Raw genomic sequence first — 27,171 nt, 5'->3', positions numbered from 1 at the left:
ATGAAGCATATAGGTATGAGTTTTATGCTACAGGCGTGTCCATGCACAGTACACATAGAGTTATTGTATGCTATATGCATGCATTGGGCACATTTTCTAGTTGCATTATGTGCAGCACACATGTGGCAAAGGACTGCACAAAGATACACTTGCTGCAGATGTTTATTTCTGTAAGAAGTAGCATAGGGCATGAATGTGGATGACACAGCATGGAGGTTTTCACTTGTCCCTTAAGCATTTCCCAAATAGCCGCATTCAGGGGAAGATCATCAAGAGAAATGACACTCTTCCTCAGGCGTTTATCTAATTTAGGAAATAGGCTCTAATGGCCTAGCCGCTGAGATTGTGGATAATAGAGAGATGATGGACAGGAGTGGTATTTATGAAGCAGTTTCTAGAACACTTATTATAAAATGAGTTTACCCATTGTAGGCAGGAACCTTCTGTGTCCTTCCATAGTTCTGTAGCTCCTGGGAGTTGAGAGGAAGTTATAAAGGTTTCCATTTTGCATTGTGCAGCATAATACAGTGAGTGATGGTTCTCTTACGAGCACTTTTTCTTTTGTCAGGGTTTTGTGCAGTACTCAGCAGTGCTCTGCTTACCTCTACTCTGTGAGGGAAAAGGGAGTGAATCCAGCAATTGGTACTTGGACTAATGCCACAGAGAGAGGGGGAGGATGTTTCAGGGAATTAGCCACCCTTTAACCAACGGGTGTGAAGGAAAAACTTTCCTGGGGGGAGGAAACAAGAACTGCCATTTCTTGGTTTCTTGTGGCTTCCTCCAAAGCATTTGGTCCTGGCCACTCCGAGACAAGATACTGGATTAGATGGAGCACTGGTCTGATCCAGTCAGACAATCCCTATGTTTCGCTCTCCTTTGGTCCCACAAAGCACTGTATTTTGTTGGCTTGGCCTGAAACTGTGTTGCTTGCTTCTGTTAAGGGGACGATTGTGAACAGAAGTCCTTTCAAGCTACTGTCCGAGCATTGGGTTTTCTACAAACCTCTCCCCTGGCCACTGTTCCTTAGAGTTTGGAAGGTGTAGGGAAGAGCTTTATAAGGCGTTGGGTAAGTTTTGGTCCAATAGTGAACTCTAAGATGTAAAGTCTAAACTCCAAGATTCTAGTATCTGAGAACTCGGGAGCAGGCAGGGCTGATTTCAGGCACATGTGTACTTCAGGAAGCCAAAAAAGAGAAGGGGGAACAAGAATTTACTTCAAACTCGAACACTTCAATAAAAAAATTATAATAAAACAAAATTCATATTTTGCTCAGAGGATAAAGCAGATATTTACAGGTCAACATCTAGGTTCATTTCTATGTGTGTTAGCCTGGAAGAACATTTATCCTCTGGTGAGCTTAGGCCGTGTGCTACTGGTTTAATGAATATCTGTTCACCGCTGCACTTGACTGATGGAATGTAACTACAGCTGCTTGTGCATATGTGACTATGAAGCCTATGAAGGTTGTGAGCCCTAACACTGGTACCCCAAGGAGTCTTTAGCTCAGGTGGTAGAGGCTTGTGTTTGTGGTCCCAGAGTCCTGGTGCTGCATGTGTATAGTTCAGCATGTGGTATGTGTTTATAACCGTGGATTTTGTTACACCTGAATGTAACACCAGGTGTTTTCCTGGGTGGAATAAAGGCAGGGGATACTCAAACCGCTAAGGACAGCCAGGAGAGCTGGGTACACCTTTGAAGTGGGTTGTCCTGACTGGGGGCACAGCAATACCTGATGGCATTTTCAGGCACTCTGCAACATGCCTTGGGTCTCTCCTAGAGCGGGTGTATATATTGCTTCATGTGCCGGGCTGGCTTAAATACAAAAATCTACTGAACTGAGCTAGTGAAGCAGATATTCTAGCTGAATAGGAAAGAATGTGCTGTTCAAAGACCTTTTGTACTCACAGGCTGGTTCTCCTGTGATTTAATTGTGTGTGCTGTGAGCTGTGACCTGTTATGAAAGTGCTATACAGGTACAGGAAATTCAGAGAGAGCTGGAGTGAGTCACTCCTTGACTCCTGCAAACTGTGTATGGGTTCTGAAAACTGATGCAAGTTTCTAGGGAAATTCACCATAGAAGGTAGCCTAGCTGGGTGTCAGAATTAAGCAATGGCTGACCTTAGGGCAAGGTGTGTGTTTATGTTCTTGCTGCAGGGGCTCTGAATGGCTGGCCTTTGCATTCTGCTCGTGGGCATGTTTCTGGTCTCAGTTGCACCAGTGCAATCCAGAGGATATCGTGAAATTAATCAATTTGCTCTGGATTCACTATAGTGTGACTGTGAGCAGAACTGGGCACCATGCACTTGAGATATATTGAGCAGCATAGGTATGCACGGTGCTGTACAAGCCCCAAGCAAGATGCAGTCCAAGCTGCAAGTCATTTGCAATCTAAATATGACACAGAGAAAACAGCTCAAGTGAGGCCCCAAGCTCTTGGAGACTGAGGTTTTTGTTTTGCTGCCATCTATTTGATGGATTGGTATTGGAAGGCGTTGAGATTAGTGATCACGTGAATAAGACCAGGTGGTCTCATTTTTGTGGCTGATGACCTTTGAAACACTCAACTATCCTCTTTCATTTGGACAAAGATCCTGTTCCAAAGAGCTTACCTTAAAAGGAAAGGACTAAGTATGTTGCTGCAATAACAAAATACATAAGAGCCACACAGAAGAATTTGTTTTAATTGAGCAAGGAATGACAACAATGAAGGGATTTTTTGGGTGGCAACTGAAGGTTTTTTTGGGTTGTTTTTTTTTTACAATGCATGAGGCCAAAGGTTAAATGCTTTTAACTACTCAAGATATGCCAAATCCATTAGGAATAATGCACAGCCATAAGCCTTTCATGTTTGTTGATGATACAGGAAATACTTATTTTTAAAAAGAAGGATCCAGTCGGGCGCAGGTGCCTGTTAGGTATTGTTGACTGGAATGTGACATCACTCACATCCAGTCAGAAACCTTTGTTGGACTCCAGCCTCTTTAAACCACTTTGTGAGTTACTAAATGTTCAGAAACTTATGAGTAAAACAATACTAAATGTGTTCAATACGCTTTGTTTGTTTCAAGTTTGAAAGCATCAGATGGACTATGTTTAAGCCCATTTCTGGCTTTGTGGTATGGCCTATGGGGTTTGAGTTCTGGTGCTAGAGGTGGGATATAGTGGACCTTAAACATGTATTTGAGTTCTAGGGTCAGACTGTGTGTTTAGGGCCAGTGCCCATGGTTTTAAGATTAGGATCAGATGGCCTTATGCAGTATATACATTGCACCTATATTCTGCACAGAGCACTTCCAGGGACAATGTATATCCCCCCATTCCAGTTCTAAGGTCAGTGCCTATTTGATCTTGTATCGCATATACACTTGTACTTTTGTTTCAGGCTAGACATGTTGAACAATGTGTCTTTAAGATCTGGTGTCACTGTAACAAAGCTTTGTGACAGGATAAAGGCAAATTCCCAGCCATTTGTGGGAAATAATACAGGAGACATTGATCCTATGATAATGCTCTATTGTAATCACTATGTTTGTAGCATCCCAAATAAGACTGTCAGTGTATCTAACAAGGACTGGTGCAAGAGAGTGGCATTTGCTTACTGTACCATTATTGACCTGCTTGATTCTTACTGACTTAGAGGACAGACTCATTGAAATCTTCAGCCAAGCAAATACCAGTTTATTTGTAAAGGTCAAGTTGTACACTTAATTATGAAGGCTGGTTTCTGACTGGCTGGGGATATAACTGAATGTTTTTTTATTAGCTTTGACTAGTGAATAATGAGATCGCTCCTCCTGTCTGAACAGGCAGCATAGATTGCATTTGGTGTTAAAATTTCTTTCTTTCTCACTTCACAATGTTGGTTTGGGAGACTAAGGATTAGACTTAGTTTTGGCCAGTCTTGATAGGTGCTGGGCATCTGCGACTCTGAATTGCAGATACTGAGTACTTCTCATTATCAGATTATTTGTGAGGAAAGAGCCTGGTTCTTCCTATAAGGAATTGAATAAATGCAGCAGGGCATGTGCTGCAGAACTACCTCTGTCTTATTTTTGTGACACACTGAGAATTTTCAGTTTGTGGCTAGTATTTTTCACCCCACGGACTGAAGTTTGTCGTTTTTGTCTGACAAGGGAGCCTCTGAGTGTCAAGGAACAACACATGCAGGCAGGTGACCAGTGTCCTGTGTCCAAAATAAAACTGACGCAGTATGTTCAAGTGTGAACAACTGTTGCTTGGTAATAGTGACTTAAAGGGGAAGACCCTATATTTGTTTTATGGGAGTAAAGGCAAGTCAGAATGGGTAGATCATAACAAGCAGCTTATTAGTATTTATTTATTGGCTTTCATGATAGTATCTGAGTACTTCCCATATGCTAAGAAATGTATCTTCACATCATCCACATGAGGCAAGGAAGTACTATTATCTCATTTTATAAATGGGGAAAGACTGGGGTACAGAATTTACGTGTCACTGGAGGACTGTTGCAGAGCTAGGTACAGAACCCCAATCTCCTGAGTCACCATCCATCCCTGTATCCACAAGAGCATCATGTTCCAAATCCTAATTCTAGCTGAAGGTGTCAGGGTATGTGTGCACTGGACGGACCCCAGGGTTTTTAGGGATTCCATTTCTAAGGGAGTGTTCCAGTGCTGGGCCTTCAGACAGAAGGAGAGAACTTTTATTGGGATGCCAAAGAGAATGTAGAGCTTTCCATAATATTTATAACAACCCTCCCACCCCCCACATGTAAACCGAGGTCTTTGCTTTTTATTTGAAGTTCTCTCTCTCTCTCATACACATTCACTCTCTCTCTCACACACACACCCTGTAAAATTTCATAGAGAAAAACTTCAGTGATTTTGGAATTTTGAATTCAAAATTTTGTCGCTACAGGATCAGTTTTTTGCCTGAAGCATGGCAGATTTAGTAAAAACTGCCATTTTTGAGGTGTGTGTGTGTGTGTGTGGAGGGGGGGAAATGTTCAGCAAATTAAACTTTTTGAGCTGCAAAAGTGATTTGGTGAAAGGTGGATTTGGTGAAAATTTCCAAGCATTATATTTGCAGTAATCTCCCTGCTCCAATTGAAAGATTTCTCAAAGTATAGGGAGGGCAAATCTCACACATCTGAAGGATTTAATCTCCTGAAGTCATTTTCAGGATTTTTCTGCATTTGCAAACTATTTGGAATTCACAACTATTTGTTCCTGTATTTTATCTGGGTCTTTCCCCCTCCTTCCTTCTCAAGAATGATTTAGTGTAGAAGAAAGTTAACTAATGGGAAATCTAACCTGTGTAGTAGGGATAGAAGGAGCCCATAGGATCTGGATTAGTACAAGTAAATGATCTATATCCAGTATATAAAGTCTATTTAGTTTTTCTCTGTTCCTTTTTTCACAGTCTCTCCTAAGCAGGTTGCAAACTCCAGAATGTCCAGCTGGAGTCAAACTTCCAAACAGGTTCAAAATTAGGAAAAAGGAATCTACCTATCCCCCGATTCTGATGCTGATCTGAAGAATAATTCCTGTGCCATGTCCTGGCGAGAAGCTAAGGGTCCCAGAGCCATGCTAGATGGTGCTGGCAGTATTCTTAAAAAATGTGAATCCTCTCCAAGATGATATAACTCTACCAACGTGGCTGATAACTGAAATCAAATGGTGCAGAGACCTAGCAGTGCAAAGGAAGACTCTCAGAGGAACAGCATCATCTCTCAGTTTTGTGTGCTGCACAGTGAGAATTCCTGTTCGTGGATGGTATTTTTCAAACTGTAGGTCAGGAAGTTTGAGCTATCTCTCTCATTACATAGCTTCTGGTTTTCAGAGCACATCAGAGAGGTGTCCCGTGTCCACTGTCCAAAATAAAAATGACCCAGAATGTTCAAGCATAAATAAGTATTGTTTAGTAATCAGAGAAGCACTTAGAGTTAAAGGGGCAGACCCTATGCTTGTCCAACTGGTTGTGTCTCACTGGGGAAGGCTCTCATGATATGAAATAGGGAGAATTCTGCACTCAGGGATTCTTTGTTATATGGGGAAGAATCATGGTATGCTGATGAAATCAGATTTTTGAGAGATCAGAGATAGACTTTGGGGAAAGAACCTTCTGCTGGGGCAAATGCTGGTGGTGTCTTGGAGATGGAGGATTTCGGATTGGAGCCTCATGAAGGTGTAACATGCTCTGTGTGTTTTATTATTAAAGCGGGAGTGTGTGTGTGGTTGGGGAGGGGGAATTAATTAAACGTTCTTGAGCTGGTTTACCTGTCCCTAATACAACATCCAAATAAACCTCCCACATTTCACAAAGGTTTCCAGAGGAAATCAGACCCACTAAGGCATGTGGTAATGGTGGCCAACAAATGGACTGCTCATTTTCCTGCTGCAATACCTTAGAAGTGGGCAGAGGGTTCAAAAACTTTGCTGATAGTGAAACTTTGATGAAAAACAGAAACAAAATTTTCATCTCCTCCCGCCCCCCCAATTCCTTTTTCCTCTCAACGGAATAAAGCAGTGCAAAACAACACAATAACCCAATCTAGAATAAACCGTAGCTACAGTACTTCCTTGTATGCTGCACTTTAGGGACTGTATTATAGGCTTTTGGTTTCCACATATCCTAGTAGGATGCTCACAATAAATTTTCAGTGAGTCAACAGGTGGCTAGTAACAACATCAGACTTGTGGTTGCTGAATACAAGGTGACTTACTATGGAAGCTGTTACGGCATTGGCTGTTACAACAGGTGACTGCAGGTCTCAGGTAATTGTGAGTTCAGGTTTCACCGTCTTATAGAAAAATATTAAAATAAAGGTGTCAATCCTTGTAATGAGCAAATAATACAACGGTGTTTGTGCTGGACACGAAACAATAAACCTTTTGCTCTTTTGTCTCCTTAAGTCTCTGTGTTTTATTTGAATTAATGGTGTTTTGTGCTTTTTGAGATATGTGGCCGTTCACGGAGGGGGGTATCATTTTGATTGCGTGTTTATGAAAGTGATCTAGATAACCATGGTGTTGGATGCTCTAGAAATATAGGATAAATATAGATGGTGCTTAAAGTTCTAGCTAATTTCTGAGCCACAGGAGGAGCAATGAATGAAGGGGATTGCAAAATAGAGTGATAGGCTGCCAACCAGTGATTTTTTTTTAATTAACAGTGAACCCTCTTATCTCCCTGATCTTGCTTCCCACACACCCAAATCTTCCTTCTCTCAATCCTCGCACCTGCTTGTAATCTGTCTGGTTTTGCTTGGTGCATTCCAACCGTTGGAAGCCGAGGTGAGGACCGAGCTTCAAAATTCAGCTCCGGATTTTGAAGTCCTTCCCCCTCCAAGTCCCAGCTGTGGGGATCTTCAGTTCTGGGGTTTGGGATCAGCCCATTTCAGAGGTGAAGACAAGCAGTGAAATTTAGCTCTGTATTTGGCTGTGGGGTCTAAATTCCCAGGCACATCCACGACAGAATCTGCTGAGATTTGCATGATTTTCAGGTGAAACCATAACTCTGCCTAGCCTTGCTTGAAGCCATTCAGCAAAACCTTTTGGTGAAGCTGATGGGGGAGTCGTATTGATCCCTTGGACACAGCACATTCTGCCAGGCTTGGCATTCCCAAAGTTTTGCAAAGCTCTTCCATTGAGCTATCCAGGTGTAACCCTTGACAGAAACCTTCATTTCCTCTTGGTCTTCTAGTCAGTGCCTGGGAATCTTCCACCTGGGGGAGTGTGTATTTGTGTTTTTCTCAGGCCTGTCCTGCATGTCTTCTTGTCTTTCTGTGTGGTGTTTGTCTTCTCAGTGTCGGTTCCTAAACTCAGGACCATCTATCACTGAGTGTGTCATTTTGGAAGCAGTCTCCATGAACCCTTGGAAAAACAAAGTCAGCCAGGATCCCAACCCCAGTGCCGCTGCTGCCTTTTAGCTCCTCCTGAAACTCTCCCCACTTCTCCCCTCTCTCTGTGTATTCAAATGAGGTGAAAAATAATATATGCAGTAACAAGATGATGGAACTTGGGGTCCACTCCTTCCCCTCCCTCTGAAGGATGGGACAACCAAATAGGAAGGTGGGACAAAGGGGAAGTCTGCCAATCGGCTTGCATGAGAAGTTATTTCCCCCCTTTATCCTCTTTCATTAGTCTGATGGCAGTAGAGGCGTGTTAGGTAATACAGAACCCAGCCCTCGGGATTAGGAGTGCAGTTACACTTGCAGCAGCTGCCTGTGCATGTCTTATCTGCTACAGAAAAAGAACTTCCATCACCCTCCCCCTTCTCCGATTTTATCTAGTATCATTGCTTCCCTTCCTTCCTTCCTCCCTCCCTCCCTCCCTCCTTCTCTCCCTCCTTCTCTCTCCCTCTCTCTCTCTCTCTCTCTCTGACCTCCTCACAGCTCCACGTTGCTCTCGGTCTCCCAAGACTGTTTTCCAGCACAGCTCCGGAGGAGTGTTCACTGAGCCACGACTGGGCAAAGAGCAGAGAAAACAGCAGAATGAAAAAAGCCAAGAGAGCCCAGCGGGTTGTCAGCAGTCCTCGTAGCAGAGGCTAAACTCACTGCCCTGAAAGAGACCAGGCAGGAGAGGAAGTTGCTTCTCAGTGAGAAAGGAGGAGAAAACAAAAGAGAAACTTTGAAACTGGCATCCCCCCTGCACCCACGTTAAATGAAAGCACCGAGAAACATGAGATTTCCTTCTCGAGGGGTGGGAACATGCTGAACTGGGGAGGAGTGGAGAAGGGCAGCTTTTAGCTTGTGGTTTGGTTTATAGTGAGATCTGAGAGATAGCGCAGAGGTGGGAGGGGAAGGTGAAAGGGGATCTGATGCCTGCTGCCAATATGACAGAGACCCTCCAGCTCCCGGCATTGCAGGTCCCAGAGCAACAGGTGCCAGAGTGCAGCCGGGCCTGGTCCAGTTCGTCCACCCCCACCCTACGCAGGAGGCGCTTCAAGATGAGACGGATGAAGAACGTGCAAGAGCAGAGCCTGGAGGCCGGTGGGTACCAGGACTCTCCTTCCCCCAACAAAGAGTTCCTGCAACTCCCATCCATAGAAATCACCCCATCCAGTGACGAGGACACCCCATGGTCGAACTGCTCTACGCCCAGCGCCTCCCCGCGGCGCAAGCGTGTCCTGCTGCGGAAGTGGCTGCGCGTGAGAGAGAAGAAGGAATACAGTGAAAGCAGGTATGTCAAACCTCCCATTCCCTGCAGCTGAGAAGGCTCCCACTAGGAAAAGGCAATAGCACCTGCTGTTACCTGTAGAGGGCTCAGCCTCTTTGTCCCCCTCTAGTGGCTGAGGTATTTTAAGTGGTATATTAGATTGTTGCTGACGCCAAGCTAATGGATGCAGTCTTTTAGCTCAGACAGTAGTGACTCATGCTTTTAGAGCCAGATTCAATCTCTGATTGCCACCCGTTACATACCTTTAAAGCGAGTTTAGTGCTGGTGAAAAGTGTCAGACTGATGGCCGTGGAGACTGAAGACGCCAAGAGATGGGCAGTCTTCCTCTATGCTACACTGTCCATGTGTCTGAACCCTGGCCTGCAGAGTCCCCCTGTAGAGAAGGAGAGGGGAGTTCAATCTTCATGGCCCAATCAGTCCTTGACATCTCTGCTGAGACTGCCAAGGCAGGGGCCAGTTAATGCCAAACTTGCTAGTGGTTTTTGTGACGCATTCCCCTCTCCCTTAGGAATTGGACTGAAGTTCTCTAACTAATGTCATATAGGATGCTGCACATCTGTCAAATGGCAATGAGAGGACAGTGAGGGGCAAGCTGGCCTTGTGGCTAAAGCATAGATCTGCAAATCCAGGTGGGGTCTGAGCTCTGTCCCCAGCTCTGCCACAGACTTGGGCAAGTCACTTAGATGTTCTGTGCTTCAGTTTATTCATTTGCAGAAAAGAGGATAATTAATGCTCATCTGGGTCACAAGGGCATCGTGCGGCTTAATTCATGAGGAACTCTGAGGGCTTGTCTATACCACGCAGCTTTTAGCGACAAGGTTGTGTTGACACAGCCTTGTCGCTAAAAGTCAGTGTGTATAAACGCTCTTTTTCGGTACTTTGTCGGCACTTTTGCTGACAAAATACTTCCAGCCCTGTGAGCGTCCTTAGCTTTGTCCTCCTGACAAAGCCGCGTTCATACTGCCACTTGTGTTGGCAAAACTGTTGTCTTTCGTGGGGGGGGTGTGGCTTTTTTAAGCACCCGTGAAAGACAAAAGTTTTGTCAACAACTTTGCAGTGTAGACAAGCCCGGAGTCTGAGATAGAAGGTGTTATTGGAATGCAGGTCTTTACTAACCTGGCTGTAATTCAAACCATTAACCAAAAGATGACAGTCACTCTTTTCCCTTTCCTGAAGCTATCCTGTCCTCTGGGAACAACCGTCCGAAAACTGGCTTGCTGGGGATGTTTTGACACTTGTTCCTCTGACTCTAGTGTTAGAGTTGGAGTTGCTATTGTCCTAAGTTTTGGTGGCACCGCGAGATATGCGTGCATTGGCTGGGTTGCAGCTCAGAGACAGAGTTCAGTTTTTTGCTTTTCACCAAAACTTGAAAAATTTCCAAGAAAATGTATTACTTTTTGTTGTTGTTTTCATCAGTTCTTTTGCAGGAAAAACAATAATTTTCTTATTAGCTGTTTGTGGGCTTCGAGCATATGTATATTACATTTTAAAAAAAGTAAATTTAAGGAACCATATGATGTCCTTTTCTATTTCTACCCCTGACTAGCAGGTTGTCCCATTGACCCAGATGTTGTCCCAGTGGTCTGGTGGAGGAGTTATACCCAGAACCGGCTCCAGGGTTTTTGCAGCCCTACGCAGCAGGAAAAAAAAAAAAAAAAAAGCCGCGATCACAATTGCGATTGGCGGCACTTCGGCGGCAGCTCCACCGCGCCGCTTTCTTCTTCGGTGGGAATTCGGCGGCAGGTGCTTCCCTCCGAGAGGGACCCGCCTCCGAATTGCCGCCTAACAGCCCAACGTGCCGCCCCTTCCCCTTGGCCGCCCCAAGCACCTGCTTGCTAGGCTGGTGCCTGGAGCCGGCCCTGGTTATACCATCAACACATCTCTCTGAGGCTCCAAGTCCACTCCCAGTCTTGCAAAAGCACTTCCACTAGGTCCAGTTCCATTTGCAAATCTAAGGTGCTGCTTTAGCAACACCAAGTCTCAAGGACGTTCTGCTGATGAAAGCATTTCTGTACCAGCAGGTTAGGAATGACCTTACAATGGCCTCTCTTGTAGAAAGTGATCATTTGGGGAAAAAAGTCCCCTGATATTGTAAACATTCAGTGTCATTCAAATGATAGTTAAGGATACAGATAGGGATGGTCTTGAAAACACCAGGAGAGATATTGTGTGTGTGTGTATGTGTGTGTGTGTATGTGTGTGTGTGTGTGTGTGTGTGTGTGTGTGTGTGTGTGTGTGTTAGAGAGAGGTGTCTGAATTACAGAGTTCAGATTTGAACTTCACCAGAGTTGGGAGCATTTTAGATGCAGCATTTTTGTTTGGGTCTATCTCTGGAGAGAGAGAAATCTGGATATTAACCCTCCTTAGAAAATTTCTGCACTCTCCCTGATTAAATTTTTGAAATGGGGACTGGAAAAAAGCTAAGGCAGTTCATGGATTAGGTGGCATTAGCATACCAAGGCCAGCATGGCACCTTCTCTTTTCATGTATTACGGGCTCCAAATCCATTTCTCGGCAATGGAAAATAGATCAGGTTTTCAAATGGAATTCCTCCCTTCCCAGCCCAGAGGAAAACAACATCTAATGCTTCTCCTGCCCTTTTCTGCTGAGCTCGCAAGCTTGGAGAACTTAAAGAGGATCAATGCACATCTAGAGCACAGCAGGAGAGGGAAAAAACAGGGGTTGCTGGGTCAGAGCAGGGAATTTGTCCAAGCAAGCTACGGTGAACCAGGAGAATTTTGCAGGGGTGAACTACAGTGTTCGATTAATGTTGCTCCCAAGGTTGCACTGTGGTATAAACCTCCTCATGTCATGAGGCACCTGTCCTTGGCATAGTGTGATCTGGGGAGCAGCAGGAGAAAGCTGAGAAACAGATTAATCATTCTCCATCCATCTTCCCATACTCTAGGCTTGGTTTCCATGATTGCTGGCTTTTCTGGGGCAATATTGTGTCACTATTAGATTTATGATGTTGACGTCCATATGAGACAGGTGCTAGTCACATCACTTAATATACTGTTCATAGACTTTAAGGCCAGCAAGGACCATTATGATCTAGTCTGACCACCTGACTAACACAGGTCATAGAATTTTACCCAATAATCTGAGCTAGAAAATGTTTTTAGAAAGACATCCAATCTTGGTTTAAAGACTTCAAGTGACAGCAAATCCACCACATTCTTTGGTTTGTTTTTCCAATGTGTAATTACCCTCTTTGTAAAATATGTGTACCTTATTTCTCGCCTCTGCCTTACCGGAAGGCAATCCTACCCCAATGATGGGCATGGTAGAAGAACCTGACAGAACAGAGTGTCTGCTGTACTAAGACCCTTGATGGTTGGCTTAATTTTCTACATTTGAATAGGTCTGGCTTCATTTTTTCCTCTCCCAGAAGTGCTGACCCAGCCGCACACCCAAAATCACTAGTCACTCTTGGAAACTTGGGCCCCAGTCTTTCTGATAACATATTACCTTCTGGTTCCCTTAAAACTCTTCCTTAGTTTAGTGATGGCACAATTGCAAGGAAAAAGAGATGACTTGTCATCAGCCAAAGAGATGACAAGTGAGATTCTTGTTCACATACATAAGATGCCAGGGTTTGCCCAAGGTCATTATAGGTTAGACATCAAAAGAGAGCCCATAATGCTTGTAAGTTGTTTGGGGAAAGGACCACTTTTTTGTTCTGTGTTTGTACAGCATGTAGCACAACGGGGTCCCGGTCCAGGGCTAAGGTTCCTAGGCACTGTCACAAATAAGTAAAAAAATAAAATCTTTCAGGCTGTGCAAACTATATCCAGTTTAATCCCATCCTTCAACTCCCTGTACTTCAATTGCTGCCCCATCTGCCAACTGGTGGTGATTGTGCTTACTTACTTTTGTATTTAGATTTAAGGCACTATGTAAGTGCAAAATATTATTATTATTTTATTTATTATTAAGGCAGAATGGTAACAGCCATTACGATACACTCCCCAGGCACACCAAAGCAATCTGTTAGCATTTTGCTATGCCTGCAATGAACATGCATTATTTATGAAGTGAATGTGATCATGTATCTGCTTTAATTAATTAATTTATTTATTTAACAAAACCCACGCATCGTACTCTCTGGGAGGATGTATGGTTCCTTAGAGACATGCAAGGGCCAGTGTCCACCCAAAATAAATGGAGTTGACTCCGCTCCCCTAAATTAAGCTATTAAAATAACCAGCCCACACAACCATACTTTGGCAAAAGCCAGGAATAAATAGATAGGCATTGCTTTATGGCTTGAAGATCAAGAGACCCCAACTCTGATGTGTCCACTCCATGTCTCTATATAAGTAAATAGTTAATAGATGGGGTTTGGAAGTACATAATGTGTCCTGGATTCCATAGGACCAGTATAGCTTGTTGCAGTGCACTGCAAATGGCTTCCATTATGCAAGTCTTTACATCAGTTCTTAACTCAGTGGACCAACTGAGTTTCCAGAGAGGAGGGTCCTCCACTAAAAATGCTTTGACCTCAGACCTTTAAATCTGCAGACTGCAAGCAAGAGCTCTTATTCCATTAACTTCTCACCTTCCTTTGACACCATGGAAAAGTCCTGGAGTTCGTACTCCGGAAAAATTCTCATTGTGGGTATTTTGCTTAAGTGTAAGGACTGAGTGCAAAAACCAATAGAGTAAAAACTTCAGAAACTCCATACCAGAAAGCTGCAGCAAAGAACAAACAATATAGACCTCAGTGAAACCTCTGGCTTTGCCTATCTTTATGGTAGAATATAGGGTTCAGGAAACAGCAGCTAATGCTGTGAGAAATGCAGATGGCTAAAAATAAACAAAACTTTGGAAGAAAACCCTGCCCCATGATCGGTTTCATTTCATGCCCTAAATTTCTGAGAAGTGGCAAGCTGAGTTATTCTGTGAGTTTAGCAGCTTCCAGGTGTCTTTGGCTTTCAGAAATTTCCACATTTTATTTTCAAGTCAAAAGGGGGGAAAAAATCTTCCCCATTAGAAATGTTGCATGTGACTAAATCTGGGAACTAGTGTGTGAGTCAGCAATAAGAATGCAGCTCTTCTCCCAAGTACCTGGATAGAAATGAGCACTTGTGGGTAAGGAATTAAGGACCTTATTTATACCTTGATTAATTGGAGAGGGTTCAGATAAGAGCCATAGTAATGATTAAAGGATTGGAAAACATGCCTTCTAGTGATTGACTCAAGGAGCTCAAACTATTTAGCTTGACAAAGAGAAAGTAAGGGGTGACTTGATCACTGTTATTACACACAGAGAAGTTACATAAAATACTCTTGCTGGAAGGTTATAAAATAACACTACTTTGTTTCTTAAAATTCAGAATAACACACACTAATCTAAAAACACAGAGAGAAAACAGGCTAAAACAGAGAGCCACAAGTCACCCTGCCTTACTATAGGCTCTCTGTCTGCACACTGACTGCTGCTAGACCCAGGTCATATGGTTTCCCACAGAGCTCCTTAGCCTGCAAGCAGGACTAGGAAACCCCCTGAAATTTGGAGTAACATCTTACAATTTTAACACAGCTCTCACTACACCACAATCACAGTTTATAAGCACCTATATAGGAAACAGAAATCTGATCGTAGAGGGCTTCTTCCATCTAGCAGACAAAGGTATAACCAGATCTAGTGTTTGGAAATTGAAGTTAGACAAATCAAACTGGAAATAAGGTGCAGGTTTTTGACAGGGAGGGTAATCCAGCTGGAACAGTTTATCAAGGGTTGTGGTAGATTCTCCATCATTGGCAATTTTTAAATCAAGATAGGATGTTTTTCTAAAACATATGCTTTAATTGAAACAGACATGAGTCTATGGTAGGTGTTTATGCAGGAGGTCATGCTAGATGATCACAGTGGAGCTGCTGGCCTTTTAATCTATGCATGTATATCTTCCATGATGGAACAGAGAAATGGGCCCAACTTCTTCAGTATCCTGCTTGTAGTAGTGGCCTTTTATTGATGCTTCAAAGGAAGGCAAATTTCTTCAAGCATGAGAACGGCTTTGTGGTTTTTAGCTAGGTAGTGTCTCTGTAGAGGCTGTTCTTATTCATGTCAATGTCTTATCGTTTTGTTAAATCTTGCTGAGCACACTCCCCCTGATAAACCACTTAGCATATTTTACAAAGCCCAACTTTGCTGTATAAAATATGAGTGATGAGTGAAGAATGTCATAGGATTTGGGCTTGGTTTGAATAAGCATTCAGAAATGTAGCTGTTACCCAAGCTGTCCTGTATCTACAAAACGGGACTGGGAATCTCATTGGTAACAGGCTTTCCTGCAAGACATCCTGTACTTTCTGCCTTTGGTTGATCTGGAAATAACCACTGATGGAGTGGAATTTGTTTCTGACCTAGTTGTTTAACATGGAAGTGCATAGGCTGCTGTGAAAATGGAAGATAATGTAGGGGGAGCTGGGTGCTTAATATGGCCATTTTTTAACCATAAAAAAGTTTAGTTTAGGTTTTGTCTGAACTTCCTGTGGAGCTGGTTGAATATTAAAAAGAAAACCTGTTGCATGTTTTTTTAAAAAACCATGAAATAAGATTCATTACGATTCCTGTAGTCATATAATTTGTGACTATTCCAATGAAACCCAAGTATCTCTGAAACCCAACAGCTTTGTGAATTTCTGCAATGAGTCTTACTATGTTTGTACCATTATTCATTATTTTTCATTTCTTTGTTTAAATGTTTGTCACCAAATCAAAGAACAGAAACAATAGCTATGTGACTTAGTCACAACACACTGAATAATGAAAGTTCACCAATAGCTCAGATTCTGAATATTGTTCATCCTGTATATTCAGCAAATGTTTACCAAGGGGACAATCTACGTTGCAGGTTTTGCACAGCCCTGAGTTTATTGTTGGAATATAACAACTCATCCTCGTCATCATGTTCATTGTCACGATTGCCCTCACGTTGGTTACATTTTGAAGACTTTGGTGGTGGTTGAATGTGTTGCTAATGAAAGGAGCTGGATTGACAGCAGCTCTGCAGATTGTTGTTCTCTGTTCGTTTGCAAAACGGATACAGTGAGGGGAACAGCTGTGCCCATCCAGCGCCACTGATATACCTTTACCCTCATCTGGGGGACCCCACCTCTCTAGGGATGAGAAGGAGACTGTCTCCACTGCTGATTCAAATAACAGCAAAGGTTACTAATTAGCATTAATTGGGATGGTAGTGTATATGATGTGAGCAACTAGCCAGTAGGGAGTGAACTGGGGCAGATAGATGTCAGAGAGCGTTTTGATCACTAATAAAATGTTTTGAATTTAAACATTCCTATTTTCCTTTATAGTAGGCTGAGTTAATCATAGAATCAGAACTGGAAGGGTCCTCGAGAGGTCATCTAGTCCAGTCCCCTGCACCCAAGGTGGGACTAAGTATTATCTAGACCATCCCTGACAGGTGTTTGTCCAACCTGCTCTTAAAAATCCCCAATGATGGGGATTCCACAACCTTCCTAGGCAATTTATTCCAGTGCTTAACCACCTTGACAGTTAGTAAGTTTTTCCTAATGTCCAACCTAAACCGCCCTTGCTGCAATTTAAGCCCATTGCTTCTTGTCCTATTCTCAGAGGTTAAGAAGAAAACTTGAAAACTGTTATCATGTCCCCTCTCAGTCTTCTCTTCTCCAGACTAAACAAACCCATTTTTTTCAATCTTCCCTCATAGGTCATGTTTTCTAGACCTTTAATCATTTTTTGCTCTTCTCTGGACTTTCTCCAATTTGTCCACATCTTTTCTGAAATGTGGCACCCAGAACTGGACACAATATTCCAGTTGAGGCCTAATCAGCGCAGAGTAGAGCGGAAGAATTACTTCTTGTGTCTTGCTTACAATACTCCTGATGATACATCCCAGAATGATGTTTGCTTTTTTTGCAACAGTGTTACACTGTTGACTCGTATTTAGCTTGTGGTCCACTATGACCCCCAGATCGCTTTCTGCGGTACTCCTTCCTAGGCAGTCACTTCCCATTTTGTATGTGTGCAACTGATTGTTCCTTCCTAAGTGGAGTACTTTGCATTTGTCCTTATTGAATTTCATCCTATTTACTTCAGACCATTTCTCCAGTTTGTCCAGACCATTCTGAATTTTAATCCTATCCTCCAAAGCACTTGCAACCCCTCCCAGCTTGGTATTGTCCGCAAACTTTGTAAGTGTACTCACGCAAATGAGATCACGGACAGGAAGTGCCTCTTTTGGTCTTGAAAATAAAGAGTTTCTTACACAGGCTATAGCAGATGCAGGCTCTGAGCTTGAGCATGTCTTCCAAACTCGCTCCGTTCTGCTACTCCGACACCTTGTAGAGAGTCTGTGCATAAGACAAGAGGCAGAATCTAGTGGTTAGAGATGGGGACCAGGAATCAGGAGACCACAGTTCCAGTCCTGAATCTGTCACTGACTCATTGTGTGATTTTGGAAAAGTCCCTTCGCTTTGCCTCTGCCTTGGTTTCAATGTCTGTAAAAAAAATAGGGATAACAGGAAATTTTACCCAACTTTGCGATGGGGTTTAAGATCCTTGGATGGAAAGGAGATATATAAATGCAAAAGGGTGTTGTAATCTTTACAGACACCATGTTACCATCTGCTGGCTGCCTCCAGAATCACACCCTCTCAGTGCAGCAACATACTTCACGGAACACCAATCCCCCTTATCTTCTTTTTAATAAAGCCTGATGTTAACTTGCTGCATTTGGCTATAAGCATGCATCTCTCCACCTGACAGCTTTATGTTCATATGCTGAGGGTGCGTGGCGGAAACTGACAGGAGCTAAAGGAAATCCAGGGCTGCAGGTGCTTCCCCATCCAGTACACTATCTGATTGCTTCAGGGTTATCATGGGGAAACCCTTATTGATGTATGGGGTTGAGGGGATGTTGTCACAGTGCATTCTGGGGTCTCATTATCCCTTAGAATTTAGGCCAATGAGTTCTTATTTCCCACACTGTGACAGGCCTCTGACAATTCTTAATGGTGCCTTTATTTTAGGAGCCACCGCTACCATGGCAATACAATACTTTTGATGGCAGGAATTTCATTTGCCTGGGCCGATGATTTACTCTCAGGGAATTGGGACTGGGTTTTTTATTGCTGCAGCCTTTTGAAGGATATAAGGGGCCAAAGTTCTGGGAATGACTAGCAAAGCGGCCGAGTGAAGCGAAAGATAAACATGCAGATTGATTTTAGACCAGAAGTTACGTCTGTTTCTCTTGTAGAAGGGAAAGAGTCCGAAGGATGCAGCTCCTCTCTGCAGACATCCATGGCTCGGAGTTCAGTCCTGTACTGTTTGTGAGATACCACATTGGTGCATTACAAATAATTAGAGTTGGAAAAAAAATGTTCATCCATGCTTTTTTGTTTTTGCATACGAAAAGCAGCTTTTTGACAAAATGGAAATTTGGGTAAAAAAGTTTCCATTTTTCATAAGAATGCCTTTGGGTTTTCACCAACGAAAGCCAAAATGTTTTGGTTTAAAACCAAAATGTAGAAGAAAAATGTTTAAAATTTTAAAATGTATTTTCATTCAATGTTTTCCAGGAGAAGAATATTTCCTGGTCAATTCTACAAGTAATTAATAGTAAGAGATTGTTCTCATCATTTGTGTGTAGCAGTTCTCATGATGTGTTAAGCACTTTCCTTGAATTGTAAGAAGGGATTGTCCCTGTCTTGTGAAGTTCACAGTCCTAAAGAGGAGGGAAAAATCCTTGACCTTGTCCACTAGTTTAAAAATAAAAAGCTTTGAAAATATGAAAATCTTTGCAAATCTGAATAGATGCACTGTTTTCCAGTCACTGGTTCATGGGATTGTATTATTCATTACCCATCTTTCTTTTTAACTAGAAGCAAGTACTGGTGAAAATATTCACAAATCCTGAAACTATCACAAATGTTCACATCAATGTGTATTCCTCCAGATGTATAGCATGCATTTGTAGCAGAGGTGCATAATTGATTGCTGATTGTCTGTTGTTCTTCAGTTTTAATTTTCTTTTTAAATCCGATTAGGATGTTGAAACAAAACCATGTAACTGAGGTGATCAGTGAAACAATATGAATACTAAATATTCATATGGACTCAGAGGGTGTACACTATTTGTTGAAGTTATTTGGCAAATAGTTATAGATAACAGCAGTTGCAATAATCCACGCTGTTTTGTGAATGAGTCACTACCCATCTCATTAATCGACTATATATCCCTTGATATTTTTCTCTCCTCCCACCCCATATCCACCCACCCATCCACCACTGGGGAACATCCTCTGAAAATAAACCTATAAGCTTATATCCATAGTCTACAAAGCACAGTAAGCTTTACATACAGTCTATCGCTTTGCCAAACTCACTGTGCAGAAAATCAGATCCTTAGTTGACAAGAAAGTGATGTTGTAACTGGATCATTTATCAGATACTGCTATCCACAGATTTGCAGGCTAGAAAACCTCACGGAAGTTATGAGATCAGTTTCTCATCTTCTGTGAATAATAGCTGTGCCTCTGTAATTGAATCACCATAAGAAATTGCACTTTCTGTAGTTTATGGACAAGTAAACTACATCCTTCTTGCATGCCAACTAAATAATAGGCAGATGTCAGGAAATAATGTATATGTCTCTGTGATTATATGCTTCCATTCAGTGAAATGGCTTACTCGAGTAATTTATTCTTGAGACAGGAACACAACTATTTAAAAACAGAATTGTTGGAGTAATCTAGATCTCTTCAAGTTTGCTCCTTCCCAAACAGTTAAATATGGAGATAAAATGCCACATATTCTTGCCTTTATGTTCATTGGGTTCCATGGGCCAGATATTCAAAAGTGCTTGGCACCCACAATTGAGGCCAGATTTCTTTGTTAGAAAAAGTCTCAGCATGTTGAGTGTTGAACACATAAGAAAATCTGGCAACAAATATTACAATGAGAGCAGCTGTGTGCTAAACGCTTTTCAAAATCTGGCCCAAAGTGCTTGAGTTGGAGAACTGCTTAGGTTTAAAAAACAAATTCAACCTTGGGACTGAAAAAATTTGACAATTGAGCTGAAAAAAATACCAGCGAAGATGATGATTTTTCACTATGGGTCTGAGGCCCATATAAGCACCTAGATAGAGAAGGGCATGGTAGAAGTGGGGAAGACAAGAAAAGCAGTGAGATTTCATCGGCACAACAAGCTATACTAGTGTTGGCAGAGACAATAGTGATGAAGATGAGGCTTGTGGTGGTGATGATGGAGATGGACATTTTCCTCCAGGTAGCAGAGCTGTGGGGGAACATAGTGGTAATAAAGATGAAGCTAAGCCTCGTGGCGGTGTTGATGAAGATAAGAATAGTGGCGATTACAGTAAAAGTCACCGAGTCAGTGCAGTCAGGAAGGGGGGGCAGAAGAAATGTGGAATTGAGTACATATTTTTGTTCCAAGAATCTGTTTTCTTTTATGCATTTGTTGACTTATAAGGAACTGCTGTCGGAGCTTTATAGGGAGAACCGTTCTCCTGCAAACCTGCCTCTTGCTCATCTTAAGTCTAAGAAAATCTTGAACTGATGGGGAATTTGCATTGTTCACAGCTAAGAACTAAGAGAAATCTTTTCTGTAGGGCTTCAGAAAATAGTATCTGTCAGTCAGAGAGAAAAACACATGACCTGGAGTTCAGAGTACATGGGCTACGAATGCAAAACTTTGTATGCAACCCTTGCACTCAGCCTGCTGAGTTAGCATCTGTCTGAGGCCCTTTCCCAGTCCCCTAAGTGTACCCCTTTTAAGTAACAGATCCGTGCCGCTGCTTCTCTTTGGGGTGGAATCTTGTGCTCCAACTGGTCTCTGACTGGTAGAGCCCTGCACAGATACAAAATTTGTATCTGCCTCCGATCCGCAAATATGGTCCGTGGCTATCTGCAGGGCTCTACTGCCTTGCTCTCCAAATTGTACCCTCCTGGCTTCCAACCATGTTACGTAGCAGGCCCAATGGGCTTGGCACCTGCAGAGGTTTTCCTTTGGGTCCCTGTTGACAGTATCAGTTTGAAGTGACACAGAAGCAGCTTCTGCAAAACAAAGCACGATTTATCATTTCTAAAGGTATACAGCGCTGTGGGAAATGGATTTAAAATAAGAGACTGGTGTGCATATAATCTTATCTAGGACTGGCATTCCCCTCAAGCCCCCTAGGTAGGCATGATTTAGTCTGGGAGTTCTCCATTCTCTTGGGGACCAAGTTAAAGCTGGTTTGCTGCAGACCCTTGACGCTCAGTCAGGCCTGGTCTACAACTAAAACTGGGCTAGGACCTGGCTATGTCGCTCAGAGGGGTGAATTTTTCATTCTCCCCCTCCCCGTGAGATCTAGTTAAGCTGTCCTAGGCCCTATGTAGACATTGCTAAATTGAAGGAAGAATTCTTCCATTGACCTAGCTACTGCCTCTTGAGAGAATGGATTGACTACAGCGACAGGAAAAACCCCTCCTGTTGCTGTAGCAAGTGTCCATGCTACAGCACTACAGTGGTGTCACGGCAACCTTGCAGCTGTGCGGCTGTAGCACTTGTAGTGTAGATTTAGCCTCTGTCTCTGTGTCATCCTGCAGCAGCTGACACCTGTCAGCAGGGGGCAGTCCTTTAACAGATCCGTGTCATTTGATCTCCCACTTCTCAGCCTTGACAAAACAGCCCGGGTTGGGGCTGCTGAACCCCTCTTCATGGCTATAAACTTGGGTATTATGCTTGAGGGGATGCTCCTTATCTGGGCCATTGTTTTGCCTTCACTGATTGATTTCTTTAATAGTCCCTTTTGACCTAATGCTGTGCATTCAGGCAGGGTAATATCACACTGAGGGACATATGATATTTATAAAAAATAATACAAATATTTCCTCCCACTCCACAGCTTCATGGTATAAAGCCACTTGGCTGGTATCATTTCAGGGGACAGTCTAGAGAGAGTTAGGAAAGGTACATCAACAGTTTAATGGTTAAATGGCTCAGTTAATTTGTATTTAAGTGCTTCAGCAGTTTGTGAGGTTTAAAATAATGATCACAATATGAGCCTAAGTGAGAACTGACTTTGACCACATTACCCCCACTGAGGAGGTGCTGTGTTACTTCAGCAAGACACATCTTAGAATCACCAGAGAAGTCCAGACACATTTGTCAAACTTCAACCTTCACTTTACTTGCATACCCCAAAGGTTTAGAGACTTGTCTGAGTTTCTGTTGTGTGCTAGAAAGCTTTGGAATGAGGTAAGGACTTTGCTGTTTTGTAGCATTTGCTGATTTCCTAAGTTTCAAAGTTTTCTAACCAACTTCAGGCCATTTTAGTATCTAGACAAGAATCTTGGGAGTCATTAAAAGGAGCACTGTCAGCTTCAAATCTTGTTGATTTAAAATTAAATTAATGTTATAATCTAGTATTACACCTGCCTTCAAGTCAGCCTGTCAATTTTGGGGGAGGCTTAACCACCTTTTCTCATATGCAAAATGTTTTGTCTCTTTTCTCTGTTGTTGTGTGTAAGGCCCACACAAAGAGGGGGAACCTATTGTAGTAGAACTGTTTATGTCGAGAGTTGTGTCAAGTGCACAAAACAAACAGACTGAAAAATAGAGATGATTTTTCCTTCTGATCTCTTTCAGCTCTAATAATTTTAGGTGTCATTTGCGATAAGAGTTGGTAGAATATTTTCAGGGTGGTTTTTAAGATGGCTGTTGCTCTTTAAATATTTAAACTGCTTGACGGGGAGGACTTTATCCAATAGCCTAGTAGTAGTAGCAGCCTACTAGAAGCAATTAATTACAATATAATTTTTAGAATTCTGTATCAAATATACAATAGACTTTGAGTAGGAGAAAGAGAGAGACGTTGATAGCTTTTCAGAGAGATGAAAGTTTGAGTGTGCGCTTGTGTGTGGTTGGCTGGCTGTGTTGGAGATAGTCAAGGTGGGAATTTTGGATGGCAGGAGCAGCAGAAGAGAAGGTTGTTGCACTAAGAGGTGAGATGAAGGGATGGAAAGGAGGTGAGAGAAGAGAAGGAGTCAAGAGAAACTGAGTCAACAAGGGGTCAACAAACATGTGGACAAGGGGGATCCAGTGGACATAGTGTACTTAGATTTCCAGAAAGCCTTTGACAAGGTCCCTCACCAAAGGCTCTTAGGAAATTAAGTTGTCATGGGATAAGAGGGAAGATCCTTTCATGGATTGAGAACTGGTTAAAAGACAGGGAACAAAGGGTAGGAATAAATGGTAAATTTTCAGAATCCTAGGACCAATCCTATTCAACTTATTCATAAATGATCTGGAGAAAGGGGTAAACACTGAGATGACAAAGTTTGCAGATGATACTAAACTGCTCAAGATAGTTAAGGCCAAAGCAGACTGTGAAGAATTTCAAAAAGATCTCACAAAACTAAGTGATTGGGCAACAAAATGGCAAATAGAACAGGAGTACTTGTGGCACCTTAGAGACTAACAAATTTATAAGAGCATAAGCTTTCGTGGGCTACTGCCCACTTCTTCGGATGCACGAAAGCTTATGCTCTAATAAATTTGTTAGTCTCTAAGGTGCCACAAGTACTCCTGTTCTTTTTGCGGATACAGACTAACATGGCTGCTACTCTGAAACCTGTCAAAATGGCAAATGAAATTTAGTGTGGATAAATATAAAGTAATGCACATTGGAAAAATAACCCCAACTATGCATACAATATGATGGGGGCTAATTTAGCTACAACTAATCAGGAAAGAGATCTGGGAGTCATCGTGGATGGTTCTCTGAAGACGTCCACGCAGTGTGCAGCGGCAGTCAAAAAAGCAAACAGGATGTTAGGAATCATTCAAAAAGGGATAGAGAATAAGACGGAGAATATCTTATTGCCCTTATATAAATCCATGGTACGCCCACATCTTGAATACTGTGTACAGATGTTGTCTCCTCATCTCAAAAAAGATATACTGGCATTAGAAAAAGTTCAGAAAAGGGCAACTAAAATGATTAGGGGTTTGGAACGATCCCATATGAGGAGAGATTAAAGAGGCTAGGACTTTTCCTCTTGGAAAAGAGGAGACTAAGGGGGGATATGATAGAGGTATATAAAATCATGAGTGATGTGGAGAAAGTGAATAAGGAAAAGTTATTTACTTGTTCCCATAATATAAGAACTAGGGGCCACCAAATGAAATTAATGGGCAGCAGGTTTAAAACAAATAAAAGGAAGTTGTTCTTCACACAGCGCACAGTCAACCTGTGAAACTCTTTGCCTGAGGAGGTTGTGAAGGCTAGGACTATAACAGGGTTTAAAAGAGAACTAGATAAATTCATGGAGGTTAAATCCATTAATGGCTATTAGCCAGGATGGGTAAGGAATGGTGTCCCTAGCCTCTGTTTGTCAGAGGGTGGAGATGGGTGGCAGGATGGAACACTTGATCATTACCTGTTAGGTTCACTCCCTCTGCGGCACCTGGCATTGGCCACTGTCGGTAGACAGGATACTGGGCTGGATAGACCTTTGGTCTGACCCAGTATGGCCTTTCTTATGTTCTTATGAGTCCATAAGGATAGCTGCAGCATCTCCATGGAAAGTTTTAAGTATTAATACAATACTGAAGCAAATGAAAGCTGTTGGACATCTTTGGGCAGCACGTGGCATGATACATTCTCCCCTGTTGATTTCCCTTTACTTATTGCTGACAAGAAATTCTCTGTAAATGTGAAGTTTTATAACTTGGAAGAAGGGCCCTGATGCTGCTGGCCAGAGCAGGCACAATCCAGGATTGTAGGTCGCAGCTGTTTGTGGGGATAATACAAACCTCATGTGGTGCTGTGCACAACATTTTGGCAGTTTGGAAGCATACAGTGACATCTTGTGGATTCAGTTTGTAACTCTCCCTCTGAAATTCAGTTCCACTGGTCACTTTCCTCCCTGGCCGTCTTCAGTAGCAGTGAGGTACTGGCAGGGGGAGGGGATCAGGGCTGGCTCTGGCTTTTTGGCCGCCCCAAGCCAAAAAAAAAAAAAAACAACCCTGCGGCGGTGCAGGGGGACCGGCGGGGGTGGGGGTGGGCGAGCAGGAGAGAGAGAGAGAGAGAAGGGGACGACCAGGGCTACAGCAGGGGCGCTGCCACGCGGCCCCTCCCGCTGTGCCGCCTCCTGCTGCCTGCCGCGAGGGCTCCGCTCCGGTCGGCGGGGAGGGAAGGAAGAGGACTGCCCTGCAGGACGCTCTGGTTCTCTGCACTGCCGCCCCCTACAGGGCGGCTGGAACGGAACAAGAACAAAAAACAAACAAACAAACAAAAAGCGGCCGTGCCACCCTAGGATTGGGCAGAACGCCGCCTCCAACAATCTGCCGCCCCAAGCACCAGCTTGCTCAGCTGGTGCCTGGAGCTGGCCCTGGAGGGGATCACTGTATTTACTAGATATAATGACAGTAGATTAGGGAACACAGCAGTTCAAGGCACACTGAGCTGGAATGAATGCATCCCTTAAGCACTGGAGAAGGTGGTAGCCGTGTTAGTCTGTATCAGCAAAAAGAACGAGGAGTACTTGTGGCACCTTAGAGACTAACAAATTTATTTGGGCATAAGTTTTGTGGGCTAAAACCCACTTCATCGGATGCATGACTATGGCTCAGAGATGGCTCTGACCTTAGGTTTGGAACGAATAATTCGTTTAGGATTGGAGCAAGTCCCCATCTGATATCTAGGATCTGTTGTGATAAGGCCCTCCCCTTACATTGGCCAGTGTGCTGTACACCTGTACCGTTAGGCCCCAATGACGTTTCGTGGGAGTGTTTTTAATTTGCAAAAAATAATGCATAGTGTTTGTTAGAGGATTTTTAATGAGGAATCCAAGTCAAGATTTGAATGCTAAACCAGTCAGACATAGCACAATGGCATCCCCTTCGAAGATCATCTGCAAGGCTATTATTGAATTTTTTTAAATCCGTAGGCAAAAGTTATTATGTGAGACTCTCAGGTTTCAGTCCATTAGGGGCACCTTTGCATTTCAAGTATGTTCCACCTCCCTGGTCCCCTTTAGGTTTTGGTGTTTAACCCCAAGAATGGGAAGCCACACCCCTAGATTTTTGTGATTTCTTGTTGAAAGTACACAGTTTCACACAGATTCCACCAACACTGTACATCAGCCTGTATTTCCTACAGACTTAATCTCAGTTTTACTTGAGTCTAAGCCCTGAAGTTTTTACTCGTGACTTAGCCCTGAGTTTGCAAACATTCCAGCAAGTCTAAGGTTAGTAAGAAACCAGGAAAGCTGATGAGTGTTGAATTTTGTTCCACTGTATATTTTCTCACTGCTTTACTGAACACAGCCCCACAACTAGAGTGAAACCTTTTGCACTGTGCTGGTTTCACAGGGCTAGATCGTGTTTTCACACAGCCCATAGTAAGTGGTGATGCGTAGGTGTTCCACCCTCTGAGAAACACTAGAGGAGCACATAACTGTTGGTGCTGCTCCCTATTTGCTCTGCAACAGGAAGTAATTTGCAGTACTCTTTTGCGGCTTACCTTTTGGGTGGAGGGATTCATGGTTTTGCTCTTCCCACCCATTTGGGCGAGCATCCGCTAGGGCAACCTCATGGTTGGGAGGAATGATCCAGGTGGCTGTAATGCAGGTTGCACAAAGAGGGGGACTCCTAGTACACCTCCCACCCCATGGTCACATAAGGCCAGGGCATGATTTAGCAACTTAAGGGAAGATATGATGCACAAAGCAACTGTTATAAACTTGCTACTCTCTTCCTTGCAAACCGAAGGCCTGGGCTATACACATGTACACCTGTAGGTGTTATTTTTGATCAATATAATTAGACTGGGGCAACTCTGTGTGGACACTGTTATATTGATTTAAGAGTGAGTGTCCACACAGTGAGACCGGCATTAGTTTAACTAAGGCTAGGTCTACACTACCTGCCTGAATCGGCGGTAGAAATCGATCTCTCGGGATCGAATTATCGCGTCTCGTCGGGACGCGACAATCGATCCCCGAATCGA

The 27,171-nt window shown here is 43.1% G+C and overlaps 1 protein-coding gene across 6 annotated transcripts in view; it reads left to right on the top strand.

The window, feature by feature from the left end:
• GRAMD1B (GRAM domain containing 1B) overlaps nt 1-27,171 on the top strand; it is a 224,202-nt gene that overhangs the window by 58,195 nt on the left and 138,836 nt on the right. For 5 of the 6 annotated variants that reach the window (XM_054049521.1, XM_054049518.1, XM_054049519.1 and 2 more), the window contains exon 2: nt 8,376-9,162. The exons of the other annotated variant lie outside the window; for it this stretch is intronic. In XM_054049521.1, coding sequence (XP_053905496.1) covers nt 8,801-9,162 — 362 coding nt within the window. In that variant the 5' untranslated portion in view covers nt 8,376-8,800. The remainder of the gene's footprint in view (nt 1-8,375; nt 9,163-27,171) is intronic. 6 annotated transcript variants of the gene reach the window in all.

The sequence above is a fragment of the Malaclemys terrapin genome, chromosome 15 (assembly GCF_027887155.1).
Source record: "Malaclemys terrapin pileata isolate rMalTer1 chromosome 15, rMalTer1.hap1, whole genome shotgun sequence".
In the NCBI taxonomy this organism is placed as follows: Eukaryota; Metazoa; Chordata; order Testudines; family Emydidae; genus Malaclemys; species Malaclemys terrapin.
This window is presented reverse-complemented; position numbering and strand designations above follow the sequence as displayed.